Consider the following 15,983-nt stretch of genomic DNA (forward strand, 5'->3'; position numbering starts at 1 on the left):
CTTTTAAGAGCCACCCACAAACCTCTAAAGAGTGTTCCTGTCCTTTTAATTTTTTCTTAATAAATGGAGCTCTACTCCAAAATAAACTAACCTCTTTTTACTCTCTTAAGTAACTTGTCTTCACTATGTTCCTATATACAGTGTGGTGCAAAAGTTTGGGCAACCTTATTAATAGTCATTATTTTCCTGTATGAATCGCTGTTACAATGAAAAATGTCAGTTAAATATATCATATAGGAGACACACACATTGATATACAATAAATATTTATTTCATTTCTCTTTTTTTGTGTCGCCAATTTATGCACCTGCTTGATTTAAACAGTTATTGCACACTTTCTGTAAACTGCATTTCACTTCTCAAATATCACTGTGTGTGTCTCCTATATGATATATTTAACTATTTTTATTGTGACAACCAATGATTTGTACAAGAAAATAATTACTTTTCACAATGTTGCCCAAACTTTTGCATCCCACTGTATTAGTATGTTTTGTCATTAGTATAATATGAAATAAATTCTACTTGTGTCAAGTCGGGTGCCAATATTTGCTGTGTAGTAGAACAGAGACATTTTGTCATTATAAATGTTTATTTGAAAAAATATAAATTCATTAACAAAAACATTTATCATAAATATATGAAATTTAACTATTTACAGAGAGACAGGAATAAAAAGGACCCAGCTTGGAGTGGAAGAGCCTCAGGGAGAAGGAGGAGAAAAATAAGAACATTGTTTCTGCCCTGGAGAGCTGCTGCCTCATCAGAAAACTACTGATCATTAGGGTCCAATGTTTCCAAATTTAACACAGCTGTGCTGTTTTCAAAAACTAATTTATAAATTTGAAATTTCACGAATTCTCGTGTCTGAGGCGGCATGCTCTCCAGAGCAGGAACAAGGCCGAGGAGGAAATGTTCAGTTGGAGACGGGCGTGGCCTCTTTAGGGACTCCAGGATGGCCAGCTCCACCGCCGATGGACCGTCCTGGGACCCGTCCCTCGCCCGCCTTCGAGCTGTCCTCCTCTGTGGGCCTGTAAAACACAGCACAAAACAACACAAAGTAATGAGAAGGCTGCTACTAGATTTTCATTTTCAAAATTGAAAAAAAAAAACAGGATATAAACAGATTGGTTGTAGATATTTAGTAAAGGTGATCACAAGGGAATTCAAGCAAGTAAAAAGCTGTCAGTGCTTGATGTTCATACCTGTGGGTGCAGCAGCAGGAGTGGAGGGACCAGGGACTGGAGAGCCAGGAGAAGAGACAGCTGAGGACTCTGCTGCATGATTACTTGACTCTATGAAGACAATATTAAATGTTAATATTATTATTAATGTTAATATAGGTTGAAGACAATAGTCATAGAGAATATTATATTATTATATACTTATATACTTATTATTATATACAGTGGTCTCTCATTTATTGCAGCACATGAACAGTAGTCACAGTTCTCACAAGTTGATTCTCAAAGTGAAAACCTTTGTCGATTTTAAAACGTAAAAGTATTATGCCGCGCTTTTTCTCCGTCTGCGGCGCCACTTTTGTGCGCCTTTTTTGCTCCCGGTGCAGGTGTCTATTTCCGAATGAGGGTCATAGTTATGAGTGTTTTTGTGCTGTTTTTTTCTATTGGACGTGATGGTTATCAAAACCAAACATGATAAGTTTGGCAAGCGCAGGAGACACAACACGGAGGAGATTTGTCATTTGGGCTGCAGAATGCAATGCGCATTGTTGAAAGCTGTACGGTGCAATAAAAAAAATCAGCGAAAAGGCGAGGCGGTCACGGATGAACAGCGGGACTACTGAATACTGTTTATTAATAAACAAAATATGTTCCTGTATGACAACACGCATAAATTAACTGCCTACATTAACTCAATGTAAACATACCTTCTGACTGACACTCCCCTGCTGCCTCTTCGGGCTGTCCCTGGTCCTCGGGGGAGAAGTTCTCCACGGTCCGCACCATATTGCCGCTTGTCTCCCGCGGGGTGAGGAAGGGGTCCAGAAACCCCATGACCGCGAAGAACTTCCATCTTCTCCCCGATCCTGCTGCAGACCCACTCCTCTTCTCCTTCTCTGCCTTCTTCTCCTTATTATATGTGTCCCTGAGGCTCTTCCACTTTCTCCTGCAGATGTCCTCTGAATAAACGCATTATCTTGTTAGCGGAAAGGTATTTGTACATCAGTGGGAAAATAGCGGGACAGTGGGCGGGCTTGCTAGCTTTTGCGCGGGTTCATCGGGTCAGTCTGAAAATTAAAAAGAAGGAATGAACTTACCAGGTTGCCCGATCTCCTCACTTATGTGTCTCCAAGCTAGGTCCTTTTTATTCCTGTCTCGGTAAAAGTAGTAGCTAGCATCGTACAGCTCCGGGTGATTAGCCACGGCACTGATTAGCTTTTCCTCCATACTGAATGAAGAATGAAGGGCTTTGGCTGGATCTGCCCCTTTGACCTAGGTCAGAGCCACGTCACCAGGCCCCTGATTGGTTGTCGCGGCGCGATTTGACGCTGGAGTTCAGATTTTTCCAACTCGAGCGGTAGACGCGAAACGCGCGTATGCACAAAATGCAACACAAAAACTCACGCGCGTGGTTTTATTCGCGAGTCAAACGCGCCAGACGCGCTACACTGACTCGCGTTTCACGCGTTTTGGCGTTTTCGCGACGCAAATCTGCTTCCGAATTTTCGCGGGACCCGCAATCGCGCGTCATCGCGCTTTTCCATTGACTTTACATGTAAACCTGACGCTCCATTCGCGTCCATCGCGTTCGGTGTGAACACACCGTCAGAGTCCCTGCTGCTCTGGCACTCCAAATATGCCTGCAGAGAATGGGAAACTGCCACAGACTCACAGAGGTAAGGATATGGATAGAGGGAACAGGGGCCTTAAGTGGTTCCTCATGTCAAAGCCCTGTGGAACCAACAGTACACCCCCTCTTTCTCTGCTGCATGGTCTGCCCTGACCTTGGGCCTTTGTGAGTGTCACAGTGTTTTAGCTGTTAAGCCTTTCCTCAAACAAACAGTAACATAATGATACTTCAAACCCCTCCAGCACCACAGGGTGCCCTAAATAAGCCAGGCTTCCAAGCCTCTTCAAGTCCCTCTGCCTCCTGCTTTACCATGAATATTAATCAGGGGTGAAGGGCCGAGGAATGCCGCAGAACCAGAAGAATGTGTCTGCTGTCCAAAGTTGTCCTTCAAGAAAGTTAAACTTATTGCAACTACTTTACAGAAAAAGATGAAAACACGCTGTTTGAGGTATAGATGAGATGCCCTAGCACGCATGTGACTACATGTGTAACTAGGCTTAACACGGTGGTCATGGCTGAAGCAGATTGTTGCAATATTGTGTGTCAAGTTCTCTGTCAGGTGTTCCCTAATGAAGCTATCCATTACATGCTTGCAGAGGGTGGTCCTGGTCTTGCAGGCTGATGTGTGCATTTAAAACCTTAAGCTTTATCAGGGCACAGAGATCACCGTGCACCGTGCTATTGTGTGCATCTCTGCTGACTGGCATGGTTGTCAGCAGAGAGAAGGGCTGAGGGGCCTGTGCTGGGACCAGGACTGCTTTTCCGACTGCCTGAGAACAAAGCATCTCCTCTGGCCTGTAATCAAAGCCCTGGGAAATAACAGACATGACATTCACCTGGACAAACACACATTTTCTCCTCTGTGTGTGGGTGTGTATACGTGTATGTAGTTCATGTGTGCTTGAATGAACGTCCACTTGCTCTCACTTGTAGTTGTATGCACATACATAAAAAATAATAAAAAATGAGGTGAGGTGTTACCTCAGTGAGCTGTGGTTCTGCTGGATTTGAAAAGTATTCTTTAGCTTGGCGTACCCTGAGGAGAAACAGGCCAGCTGATAGTGGCTTAGAGTCAAGTAGACTCTCCGTAAGCTCAAAGCAAAAACCCAGTGAAAAGCCTCTTTCCCATCAAGCCATTATATGTTTGTGAGTGCATTTTATCACGGTGTTGTAATGGGCTTTTGGTCCATAAATGCTCGCTGGAATTCTTGAGTGCAATCAGGAAATGTTTCCTAATGTTTGGGCTTTGCTGTTTTCTGTGTGTCAACAACAAGTCCCAAGTGTCTCTCAAACTAATATTGCCATTTTTCTCTCCATACAAAGCCTATCACCTTCTCTTCTGCTTTCACAGATACGTGGAGGGAAATTGATGATTACAAATGCCCGGAAAAGCGATGCTGGGAAGTATGTGTGCGTCGGCACAAATATGGTTGGAGAACGTGAAAGCGAAATAGCTGAACTTACAGTGCTTGGTATGTACCTCAGATTTTTATCTTTTTTTCTGCTTCTAATGCTACCCCCCAAAACATGCAACAGCCACACACTTTTTTCTTTTTTTTGGCCTGCAGAATAAAAACAAAGGTCCAGATGTTAAGCTATGATCGTCTCCCTCCCAGGTTACTAAATGGTGTCACTGACCTTTATCAGATGAAGTGTGAGATTACCTCCAATCTCACACTTCATTATGAATCTCAGGCTGTTCTCTGCAGCTTCCCTGCAAACCAGCTGCATCTTGTTTCACCGTAACTGACCTCTGACCCTGATTCTCTCTGGCCTAAGCACAGAACATGTCCAGATTCCTGATTTTTAGCATCATCTCCTTCACTTCCTTTATTTCCTTTCCCCAGAAACCTTTTGTCAAGCCCTTTTGCCCCTCTTTCTAAATAAAGAAAAAAAACAACAACAACTAACCATGGTATGTGGCTGTGGTTCAGGAGGTACAGCAGGTCATCTACTAATTGGAATGTTGGTGGTTTCATCCCTGGATGTTCCAGTCTGCTTGCCAAAGTATCCTTGGGCAGGATAATGAACCCAGAGTTACTCAAATGCATTGATCGGGTGTGTATGTGAATGTTAGATAGAAGCTGAATGAGACCTATATAAAAAGTGCATCGCCTGCTCCAGTAGAAGAGCACCAGATAAGAACCAGTCCATTCACCATGTCCCATCTGATGGAATGTGTTAAGACTAAGAGATGTGAATTTCTGATTTTTCTACAACCTCTTTATGACAATATTATAAATTAGTAATATTATTTTGTTTTTAAACTTTTGTGACTTGTTGAACAGAGAGAGTCGGACCGAGAGTGGTATATATCATCTGGATTTTGTCTTATAGGTGTCTATCTTTGTTGGGGTGGGATTCAAATATTGCTATAGCTTGGATCTATGATGGATTTACAAATAAAAATACTCTAGCACCAAACATCAATATTTGGGCACATGCAGGTGCTCTAAATTGATTTCCCGAGCAATTTGACTTTCAAAAGTCTAAGCTCATTGAATCTTTGTGGTGGCACTTATCTGGTAAAGTAGGGCAAAGTAAAGGGAAGTTGCACTAAAAAGAGAGAAAATGGTGAACAGCAGAGGAAGGCAAATCAGAAAACTCACTTACTGAACTGACACGTACTAGAAACTGAATAATAATGAGAGATTATATTAGCATGAACACTGACACCTTGGTTTAAATAAATACAAAACGACTGTTTTTGCCTTTTCTTTTTCTTTTTTTAAACTTTCTCCACTGTTATTTATTTTTAGTTTTTTTTTTATTTGGACGGAACTGAGACAGATCTGAGATTTGTTTTTTGTTTTTTTTATGGAATCAAAGCTTCAGCTCTATTAAAAAAACATGATTGAAGGACTGCTGTGTGTTCATTTACGTGCTCTTTTTCATCTCTGCAGAGCGTCCCAGCTTTGTCCGTCGCCCGAGTAGCCAGGTGGTGTTAGTGGACCAAAGCGTAGAGTTCAGGTGTGAGGCCCGTGGCGATCCAGTTCCCACTGTCCGCTGGAGGAAAGATGATGGCGACCTGCCGAAAGGAAGGTCTGACTCATCAACTGGTCCCCTTTCATCCCACAATACCTGCCTAAGTCACACACTCCCCGTCTTTGTTTGATCCACCCTCGCTTTTGTCTTTGTCTGCAACTGTTTTTGTGTCTTTGACAACATGTGATATATGAGTACCTGTTTTAATCTAGGTATGAAATTCGCGAGGACCACACCCTGAAGATCCGTCGTCTGGTCTCTGCTGACGTGGGCTCCTACACATGTGTGGCAGAGAATATGGTGGGCAAGGCGGAGGCATCAGCTACGCTCACTGTCCACGGTAAGACAAAATACTGTAGTCCTACAAATATGTTATTCATGGCCCCTTGGACAGCTATTCTGAATTCATTTCCATTTTGGGTTATTGTGCTGCCTGATTTAAATGCAGTTTAGCCCAGCTACGATGCAATAATGGTCTTCAGCTTTAGCGCCACATGGTCATCACTTTCAGCTATTCTCTCTCAATTAGCTGATTGATTTCTAATAAAACAAAACGCAAAAATCCATAACAGCTGTAGAGAGCACATGGGAGCTCGGCTGTAATCGATTTCATTTGCCCTATACAAGTGGCATTACTCCGGAGGCCTGTCTTCCTTCACATTTTAAGATGTACAATAGTATTTGTGAAAATATGGAATATCTCAGTGCCTCCAGTAGCCGTCTCAACTGGATGTCTTATTAACACAGTTGGAATATAAAGCAGCTGGTCACAGAGTATGAACATTCAGAAAGAAACCATTCAGAGGAATTGGGGGCTGGGATCACCCCCCCAAACCCTCCTGAGAATCAGAGGAACACAGAGACCATTTAACGGCAAACTAAGGGGGAATGCTGAGAGTCGGGTGGGAAGGAGGGGGGGAGCTTAGTGGTGTTGGATGGAAGGGCAGTGAGTATGTTGGTCATGGAGGTGCCTCACCAATGATGCAGAACAGGTTGGGATTTGGGGCTGGGGGCAATTGTGGTGAAGAGGATAGAGGGGGAGAAAGAATTCTCCAGTGAGGTCAGTCATATTAATGTCACTACCAGCAGTCTGCACAGCCGAGATTTAAGGAGACAAGGCAATTCTATTCCTCTGCCAACCCCCACATGTTAAAAAAAAGATACTTCATCCTCACATGGCTACCCTTTGCAATTATTTCTTGCTTTTCTCCACAAGACAGCGATCTTTAGATTGGTTTGAGGAGCAAGATTAGGCACACCTGCCAATAAACCCGTCAATAAATCTACTTCACTTATTGCCTTTTTTCATTCTTTCTCTCTCCCTGATGAAAGCTTAGTTAATGAAAGGGAACAGCATTGATGCACCAGTTCAATAAGCTGTTCTCCTGAGCAAGGGTCATGTTTGAAATTCTAAAACCTCTCCTGCCCTGAGTGGAAATTAAATGTCTTAACCTCGGGCCAGTTCCCTGCTGTGTGGAGAAGGAGAGAAGCAAAGCCCTGACCCTCTTTTAATACATTACTGTTTGCCCACATATTATAAGAGTTAGAAAGGTACAAAAAAAACACTTAAACTACAAAGAAAAACCACCTCCACAGAGTTAGAAACCAATTTTTTCTCTCCAAGTGTAACACCAGGTGAATAGCATATAACTTAAATTATATGACTCCTTGAGCTAATGCTATGGTTAAATCCAACGATGGCTGATGCCTAAACCCAAGTTCCTAGAATCATTTCCATTTATCCTTGAATTTCATGACTTTTATTCAGACCAGGACATGAGGAGGCCATCGAGGTTGTGGCCACTGAGTAGTCCAGCTAATTAAAGACTAGCAGGCCACAGTCCCACGCCCGGAAATGACATGCTTCTAATTACAGATGTGGGCACAGAAATGGAAAGAAAAGCTGGGTAATTGTAGGTCTGAGCAGGCCGAAGTAGAGTAAACGATGTATAGGTAGTAAGATGCCACTATAGTACTGAAGACAACAGTATTATGGGGGGCAGTCGTTTAGCCTGTGGCTTCAGTGGGCATTGCTGTTGCCCTGAATCAAAACTCAAAGTAGGGCAATATTGCTAAGCCTGAAAAGTAAAGGGGCATATAAGGCTGAAATGAAATGAATATAAATATTCTTTGAATTGAAGTTTTTCTTCTAATTGTGTGGTCATGTGTAAATGCAAGATAAAACCAGTTTAATTAAAACTGGATTTAAAAAAAACGGTTCAATGTAGAAGTCATTTCCTACAATGTCATTATGAAATGTCTTTATCATTGCAGCTGATTGAGCAAAAAAAATATTAGAACTATAGCGAGACACGCAGTGTTAAAGATACTGGCCTTCAAAGCGAATCTATTATAGAGCGGGACAGTTTCTGAGAAGAATGCTGTTCTGTATGGACGGGGAGATTTTCACGCTTTCTGTGGTGGGATTGTCGGCGAACAATGACGACATTGTGAAAGTGGCGCCTGGGGCTATTTTTCTTTCAATGCGCTCTGCTCTCATTACTAACTTAATCAGTGAATTATTGTCTTACACATGTGTTTGTCAGTCTGCTACACCTCCTCTGGTCTTATAAATATGTCAAGTGAAATATTCATTTGATTGATGAAAGAAACACAGAATTGGCCAAGTCACCAGCTCGATTTATACATTGATTGTAAAATAGCTAATCTAAGCCACTTGAGAATGTAGTCCTGACATAGTTTGTTCAGCTATTCATTAAGTTATGAGAATACAAAATCTATAAGGTTTAAGAATTAGAAAAAAAAAACACTACAGTGGGCATGGGGACAATGTTTATGCAGTATGTTTGTTAATTAGAGTTTGCTAGTGAATGGCATAGGAATTTAAACATTGTTTCACATTGTAGTGCACAGAATTTTAAAAAAAGTCGATGTGTTATTATTTCTCAGCTGGTTAAGTTTGTCCTTAGCCATGATTTATGTGCAGAAAGGTCATGAATGCAATGGTGGTCCCCAGAGCAGCGCTGCTAATAACCCATGTAAAGGGTCTGGAAGGAGACTTGGAACTGGTGCCAAAACAGAGTGAATGAGAGGAACTTTCCCGCCGGCTTTGTGCGTGCAGTTCGAGTTATAATAAATACCAAAACCTGTGATAATAAATATTTGCCTGTTGTTGTGAGATCTCCACTTCGGCTCATGTACAGAATACAAAATCTCAGCGAGGGACAGAATAAAGTATGATGTACATCTCCCAGTGGGAGCTGCTATTAATCAGGCCAAATCCTCTGCATGCAGCCTGAGTCTTGTGTTGATGACAGGCCCACTGAACAGCAGCCTCGATCAAACCCCTATAAATATCTCCGCTGTGGTCTTCGGTACATAGTCTGCCTCCTATTGGGCTGGATGCCACAGTGCTCGGTGTGTTTTCCTCGGCTGCTCTGATCAGCTTATCGATAGACTAACCTCTGCTCTGTGAGCCAGAAGAAAGCTCACAACAAAGTAGCCAGGTCAGGTTTAAAGATCTCCTCTCCCACCAGGTCCACAATTGTGATCACAGCAGCATGGGAGAGGTAGGGTTACCTAATTAAAGGCTTAGACACACATGAATGGGTGTGTGGAAGCGTTGCAAGGTGAAGGGGGTGTTGTGTATGTTCACATGACTGTGTGTTCCTGGAGCATCTCACACAGGGATAGTGCTGAGCGTCTTCTAGGTTTGTTTGATGTGCGTGCTATTTGCATTTTAAAGGCCAGCGATAGGCAGGGGAGGAGGAAGAGGTTGGTCATTACTCTGACTGACAGCGTTTATGTTTCCGAGGGAGCCGTTGAAGCAGACAGATTAGATAAGGTGAGTGATTGGCTGGGGGAGATTTATGACCGGAGAGTGACAGTTAACATTCACCTTGTGTTTTTATAGTCCCGGGGTACATTTGCAAGGCTACATTTAAGAGACTGTGGTGTAGCCATTCCTAGGGGTGCTCTAAACCTCATTAAGGGTGTAGGGATGTTCACCTTCACACAACACCTGGAACAAGAGGAAAAAGGATAAACAAAGCTTGATGTTGCTGAGCATAAAACATCTGCTCTGTGTGCTTCATATCGCTGTGCCTTTTTATTTCACTTAGTCTGCCATTTTTCCTGTCCTTGAACACCTTCCCAAATTAAAATCACATTGAATCAGATGCATTTCAATGCCTTTCTGACTCATTCACAGGAATTATTCTTTGCATGTTATCGTGTGGTCCCTAGGGTTTGAGTGAAGTATGAAATGTGACATGTTTTACTGATGATGGCATGCTTATTTGTACATGTGGACATCACATTGTTTTCCTTGTCTCTCCTCTTTGTGTCATGCTGTTTAATATTTATTTATTCACCTTTGGGTTGTTGTTGTGTTTTTGTTTCCTTTTTAGTTGTGTCTGGTAAGTTGAAATGTCACCCGTCACCTATTCACCGCCCTGACAGAGACAGGAAGCTGTCACAACCCCCCTCCATTCTCCTCACATCACCTCTCCACCATCCAATCAGCACTCATGTTTCAGTTGTCACGGGCAACAGTGGCAAAAGGACATTAATGGGTAAAAAAAAAAAAAAGTACACTCAGCTTGGGCCTCCAAGGTAAAGCTGCACCATTTCATTCTATTATTTTCCCCTTTTATGCATTACCAAACCCCATCTTATTCATGGACAAATTATTTCTGTATTTCAAGTGACAGTTTTCAGATTGCTTTTCTTATGTATTATACAGCCACTGTGTAAAAGATGAAAATGTGTGCAGAGTTGTATCATTTGATATTAAAAGCGTAAACTGGGCTGCCTCTCGACCTCTACATACAGTTTATTTGACCTCACAGACTGAGACTAGTGTCACCATGTGACATTGGTCTGTGTCACCACACTTTGTCTGAGATGGACTTTGTCATTAACATGCATGGATATGGCATTGTGGTTGAGGTCTGCACTACTGGAGGGTGTCAGCATGGACAGATGGCTTAAATTTATTCCCCATTTCCATGTAAATTTTAATGGTCCATGCCCTTGCCCATGCAAATGAGGGGCTCAGGAGTGAGCCTTGTTTTTTCTATTCATTACAACAATAATATGCTCGCATTTTTGCATTTGATCAGCATACTGTTTGATCTGCTGCGCACACATCATGTAAAGTTTTGAAAACGAGCCGGATTCAATAACAGATTAAATACAAGCACATTGGCCTGCAGTTACATTTCCTTTGTCTTTTATTCATAGAACTCAGACCCTCTTGTAACTATAATACTGTGATAAATGTAATAGGCAGTAGTGTGTTTGTCTATTCATTGGCTAACCATTTTCATGGCTGTCCTCCAGTACCGCCAGCATTTGTGGTAAGACCGAAGAACCAGGTGGTTGGAGTTGGCAGAACTGTCACCTTCCAGTGTGAGGCCACTGGAAACCCACAACCGGCCATTTTCTGGCAGCGGGAAGGCAGTCAGGTAAATAAAATAAACTGCAGTAAAAGTTTTCATCTCAAAAAGCTTTGTAAATAACTATTTGTAAGCTTATTTCACACAATTGGCTATCATTTTAGAATGAAATCTTCCATCTGTCCAGTTGATTTGCTCAAGGAAATACTAAAATGGTGACCACATGTAATCCTTTTTCATCCGTTCTAGAACCTGCTGTTCTCCTATCAACCTCCTCAACCCTCCAGTCGGTTTTCAGTGTCTCAGACTGGGGATCTGACCATCACTGATGCTGTGCGCTCAGATGGGGGATACTACAGCTGCCAGGCCCTCAACATTGCTGGCAGTGTGATCACCAAGGCTCTGCTAGAGGTCACAGATGGTAGGCAAACTTTTTTTAAACACCCTTTTTGCATATAACAAAGCCCGAGAGAGAATTAGGAACACTAGGAGGAAATTTAGAGGAATACGTCGGATAATACTTCGGAATTCATTGGTTCATTGGTATAATGCTGTTCAAATGTAATGCTGTGGCTTTGCTTCAGAGCATATTAATATCCAAAGTGAGGTTTGTGAGGTCTGGTCTGGCCAGTTCGTTGTGTTCCTGTCAGAGGTAGAGACTCTCTGGTGCCTGTGCACCCAGACCGTGGCGCAGTACTTGGCTTCGCTGGCTTCACACTGGCTAAAGTCTCCTTCAGTATTCCATGGCTGGCTTGTTGCTGTCTACTGTTGGAAGACTGTAGCCATGTGGTGAGGTCTGGATTGGGTCCTCTAATTACCCTTCAACCAATCCCTGACAAGCCTGGTGGACTAACCTTGGCTTCACTTCCACCATTCCCACAGTAATCTGGGCAGCTATTAGTTTGTCTATGACACACCTAGATTCATCCCTTCATTTAACAAATGTCCTTCTTCATTTAAGACCTACAATGGCGTGCTCCAAATCTACGTCCTCCTCTCTCTCTCATTCTGTCGTGCTCTCTGGATAATAATAACAGTTATTAAAGTGAGCAGGCCGCTCTGAGGCCACTACTTCTCCGCAGGCAGATTTGGTAATTACAGGTCATGCTGACAGTGTTTTAGTAATTGCACCATCCCCGGCACAAAAGCAAAGACAAAGCAGCCCACAGATTACACCACAGCATGGTTCTGAAGATCTACGCACACATACATATATCATTATGTGTTGCTTTTACACTGTGTTAGATATCAATTTGAGTTCTTCTCACTGAATGCAACTTGCTAGTAAATCAGTGGGGCTGACAGCAGTGGTCATCAATAGTGCTATGAATAATAATGATAATCTGGGGGAGGCAGAAAACCTATAGTAGGAATATGATGAATCGCAAACGGCAGAAATTATTTAAAGTCTTCTGCCGTTTTTTGTGCATTACATCCTTTTTCTGTCAAACACACGCTTTTACTCTGTCTTTGTTTGATTTGTGTTGAACACCCGGGGTTCACAGGCTGTGAGACAGGGAGGAGTTTAAACATTCTCATGCTAATACCTTTGTCTGTTCTGGCTAGATGTTTTTTTTAAAGCCTTTTTTTTCCCTGTTTGGTGTTTTATGGCAGGGGGATGGGCCAGGGAATTGTTGGCTGCAAGCGTTTTTATGTATACTGCTAGTCGTCTGGTGGATCTGCAGCGAGAGGACTGAAGTATCTGAGCCGCTTTCATTTTAATTACACTGTTTTTATTTGGCTAAGTTGGACTCCTGCTGTTGAATGATTAGAAAATTGCTTCCAGTTCTTAAATTGAATTTAATTCCTCTCCTGCTACCCTTGCAGTTTTCCCATTCTTTCATTGTTACAAGGTTGTTTACCCAATTCTCACCGTTCTATACCTTTTGTGCGTTTACTCCCACAAGCTGGATATAACTGACTGAATCCCGTGTCTTTTCTTTCCCCGCTACACCACATGAAACCTTCACAGATTAGCGCCATCCACATAATTGCCCATTTTCCTTCCTGCTTCCACAGTTGTGTCAGACCGCCCGCCACCAGTCATCCGCCAAGGCCCAACCAATCAGACGGTGGCTGTGGATGGCACGGTTGTTTTTAACTGTGTGACATCTGGTAACCCTACACCCACCATCCTGTGGAGGAAGGACGGCGTCTTAGTGTCCACACATGACTCCAGGGTCAAGCAACTGGACACAGGTGCACTGCAGATACGCTATGCAAAGGTGAGACACCTGGACACGTTTAAAAAAAAAAGTCTGTTTTTAATGTCAAGCAAAGTTAAAGGACAGCGTAGTTCCCGCTGCTGTTCATAATTTCACTCAAAATCTGCTAAATTGCCACGTGTTTATATACACTATATATAATACATGATTTCAGTTAATTTAAAATAGACTTCAAGGTTGCCCATATCACATGCATAATGTGCTTGGCAAACCCCTGCTGGTTGGTAAATAAAGCATGTGTTGCCTGCCAGCAGCCAACCCTCAGCAGGCTGTCAGTCAGTTGCCGCAGATCTGAAATGGAGTCTGTGAAGTTGAACAGTCTGTAGTTCTTGTCAGTCAGCGGGCGCTGTGGGCTGCGTGTGTGTGTGTGTGTGCGCGCACACGTCTATGTGTCATGGCAAGCTGTGTGATGCTGAACACACTTCTAGGTAGAGACAAGGAGGGGGTAACGACGTGTCTTCCAGATGGAGGCGTCACGGGGTCAGAGGTCACGTCATTTTGCGGCGTTCTGATGAATGCCGGCACGTCTTGTGGTGACAAGATTGCAGTGCGACTGGGCCGCCAGGCAGGAAAGGAGATGCGTTTGAACCCTTCCCCTGCTGTAGAAGAGTAAACTCTGCAGGCGCTTTACATTAATGAACTTGTCATTTATACCAGACAATATTTTAATGAAGATGTTTTCGTTGTGTGGGGTGATATATTTTATTCATATTGTTTTGCGGGTGTTACAGTTTTAATGAATTTTATTCTTATTTGGGTGGGGGGGAAACAGAGGTCTGTCGACAGGATATGCTTATACTTCATGATTCAAACGTTTATCTTTTTCATTTTTTTCTGTTTTACTCTGTCTAAACATAAGCACAGTAGTGTCAGAATAGCATCAATCACTACCAAACCGTAACAGAGTTATTAGTATCAAGCAGAGGCATAGACTCCAGCTGACAGAACAGACAGTTTTAAAAATGTATCTTTTTGTAATCTGTGCCATCATGTTTATGCTTCATGTTTGGCTTATTAGCATCTCAGAAACTTGTCAACAAATCTCAGTTAAATTAGGAGGAAATTCAGGCTACAAGCCAAGAAATTCTGATTTGTTTTTGGTTGGATCCGGATCCAGATGTCCGGAACTTTGACTTTATTTTTTAAAGAGAACATGTGTTTCTTCAGTTTTTCTTAAACTGTTGCATTTTAATTGAAAGAACTCTTTCCCCTGAATCTAATGCATTAATAGAATTTTATTAAAATTTTATTTTTATTCAAAACAAACTAGTCAGAAAGAAAGACAAATAAGCCCTTTTCCAGTTATGCCCAGTTCCACAAATATACTAAATTACCCATTTGCTGCACAATGGTTCACATTTTCCAAAATGCAAGTGAACCTTGTCTTTGTTCCGCAAAGTTACAGTACATCTACAAGCACATGAATCATGAATCAAGGTTTAAACATATGCCACACGTGTTGCACAGAGCAGTCACTTTCATGTTTGGCATTCAGGTGGATGGCAAAGGGAGAAAAGGTCTCCAATTAGTGTATGATCCTGTGAAAATCTTTTCCATTTGACTGGGAATGCTCTGCCACTTTTGGCCTTTCCAGCTGCTTTCCCCCAGTTTCTGCTCAAAAGGAGATGATATTGAGATTATCAGGCAATGACAGCTGCCTGCCACAGACTCTTTCAGCATGTCAATAAGCAAAAGCAATGATGGTAGGGTGAAGATAACAAGAGGCAGAGCCCAGTTCAGGAAACCGTGGGACACATTTAAATAATTTCCATTTAAACAAATATCCTCCCTTCTCCTCCTCCTCCTTTCAGCTCAGTGACACTGGCACCTACACCTGCACTGCCTCCACACCCAGTGGAGAGGCCTCTTGGAAAGCCTATTTAGAGGTCCAAGGTAAGCCTAACCACTTTACTAACAAGTGTATTCTTTTTTTCTTGTTTATTTTGGTGGTTGTGTTTATTTAAACTGAAAGAGAACCAGAGACATAAGCCTTGGAGATGTTCCACATTCCCCTGGTTGTTGGGAAACAGCAGTAGACTATGTTTTCCTTATTATTTGCCTTTCTCTGTTCTGCATTTAGAATCTGGGGCCCAATTCCAGCCAAACAGACCTACTGACCCAAACTTGATCCCCAGCGCTCCTTCCAAACCTGAGGTCACTGATGTTACCCGTAGCTCTGTCACGCTTTCCTGGAAACCTAACCTTAATGCTGGAGCCACGCCCACTTCCTATATCATAGAAGCCTTCAGGTAAAGCTTGGCCATGAACCAACTAATAACTGGAGGGCTTCATTTAAAGCTTTTTAAATCTTAATTCTCTTTGTGGTGTGTCCACAGTCATGCATCAGGAAGCAGCTGGCAGACCTTGGCAGAGCATGTGAAACCTGAGTCATTTGTACTGAAGGGCTTGAAGCCCAGTGCAGTCTACCTCTTCTTAGTACGGGCAGCCAATGCCTATGGGCTGAGCGATCCCAGTCCAATCACTGATGCTGTGAAAACACAAGGTGAGAACTATATAATAAATTCTTATTGATGTAAATTTAAAAATATAATAATGTCACATTTGGAGTTTTAAAATATGACCGCTATTTTTCATTTTT

The 15,983-nt window shown here is 42.5% G+C and overlaps 2 protein-coding genes and 1 long non-coding RNA gene across 9 annotated transcripts in view; 1 reads left to right on the top strand and 2 right to left on the bottom strand.

Moving 5' to 3' along the window:
* robo1 (roundabout, axon guidance receptor, homolog 1 (Drosophila)) overlaps positions 1-15,983 on the top strand; it is a 227,681-nt gene that overhangs the window by 185,547 nt on the left and 26,151 nt on the right. For all 7 annotated transcript variants that reach the window (XM_087851096.1, XM_087851095.1, XM_087851097.1 and 4 more), the window contains 9 exons: positions 4,166-4,286; positions 5,718-5,856; positions 6,012-6,139; positions 11,104-11,228; positions 11,409-11,580; positions 13,179-13,384; positions 15,196-15,277; positions 15,465-15,633; positions 15,721-15,887. In XM_087851096.1, the coding sequence (XP_087707222.1) occupies positions 4,166-4,286; positions 5,718-5,856; positions 6,012-6,139; positions 11,104-11,228; positions 11,409-11,580; positions 13,179-13,384; positions 15,196-15,277; positions 15,465-15,633; positions 15,721-15,887 (1,309 nt within the window). The remainder of the gene's footprint in view (positions 1-4,165; positions 4,287-5,717; positions 5,857-6,011; positions 6,140-11,103; positions 11,229-11,408; positions 11,581-13,178; positions 13,385-15,195; positions 15,278-15,464; positions 15,634-15,720; positions 15,888-15,983) is intronic.
* Positions 458-2,733, bottom strand: LOC148098964 (uncharacterized). The gene is made up of 4 exons (XM_087851092.1): positions 2,282-2,733; positions 1,892-2,143; positions 1,206-1,295; positions 458-1,031 (listed from the first exon to the last, which is right to left on the bottom strand). Exons 1-4 carry the CDS (start codon positions 2,409-2,411, stop codon positions 772-774), a joined length of 732 nt encoding a protein of 243 aa, XP_087707218.1. The 5' UTR covers positions 2,412-2,733; the 3' UTR covers positions 458-771.
* LOC102780323 (uncharacterized) overlaps positions 5,746-15,983 on the bottom strand; it is a 28,566-nt gene continuing 18,328 nt past the window's right edge. Inside the window, exon 3 of the long non-coding RNA XR_437130.2 lies at positions 5,746-5,842. This is a non-coding gene — a long non-coding RNA (uncharacterized LOC102780323). The remainder of the gene's footprint in view (positions 5,843-15,983) is intronic.

The sequence above is a fragment of the Neolamprologus brichardi genome, chromosome 14 (genome assembly GCF_056152115.1).
Source record: "Neolamprologus brichardi isolate AB-2024 chromosome 14, ASM5615211v1, whole genome shotgun sequence".
NCBI classification, from domain to species: Eukaryota; Metazoa; Chordata; class Actinopteri; order Cichliformes; family Cichlidae; genus Neolamprologus; species Neolamprologus brichardi.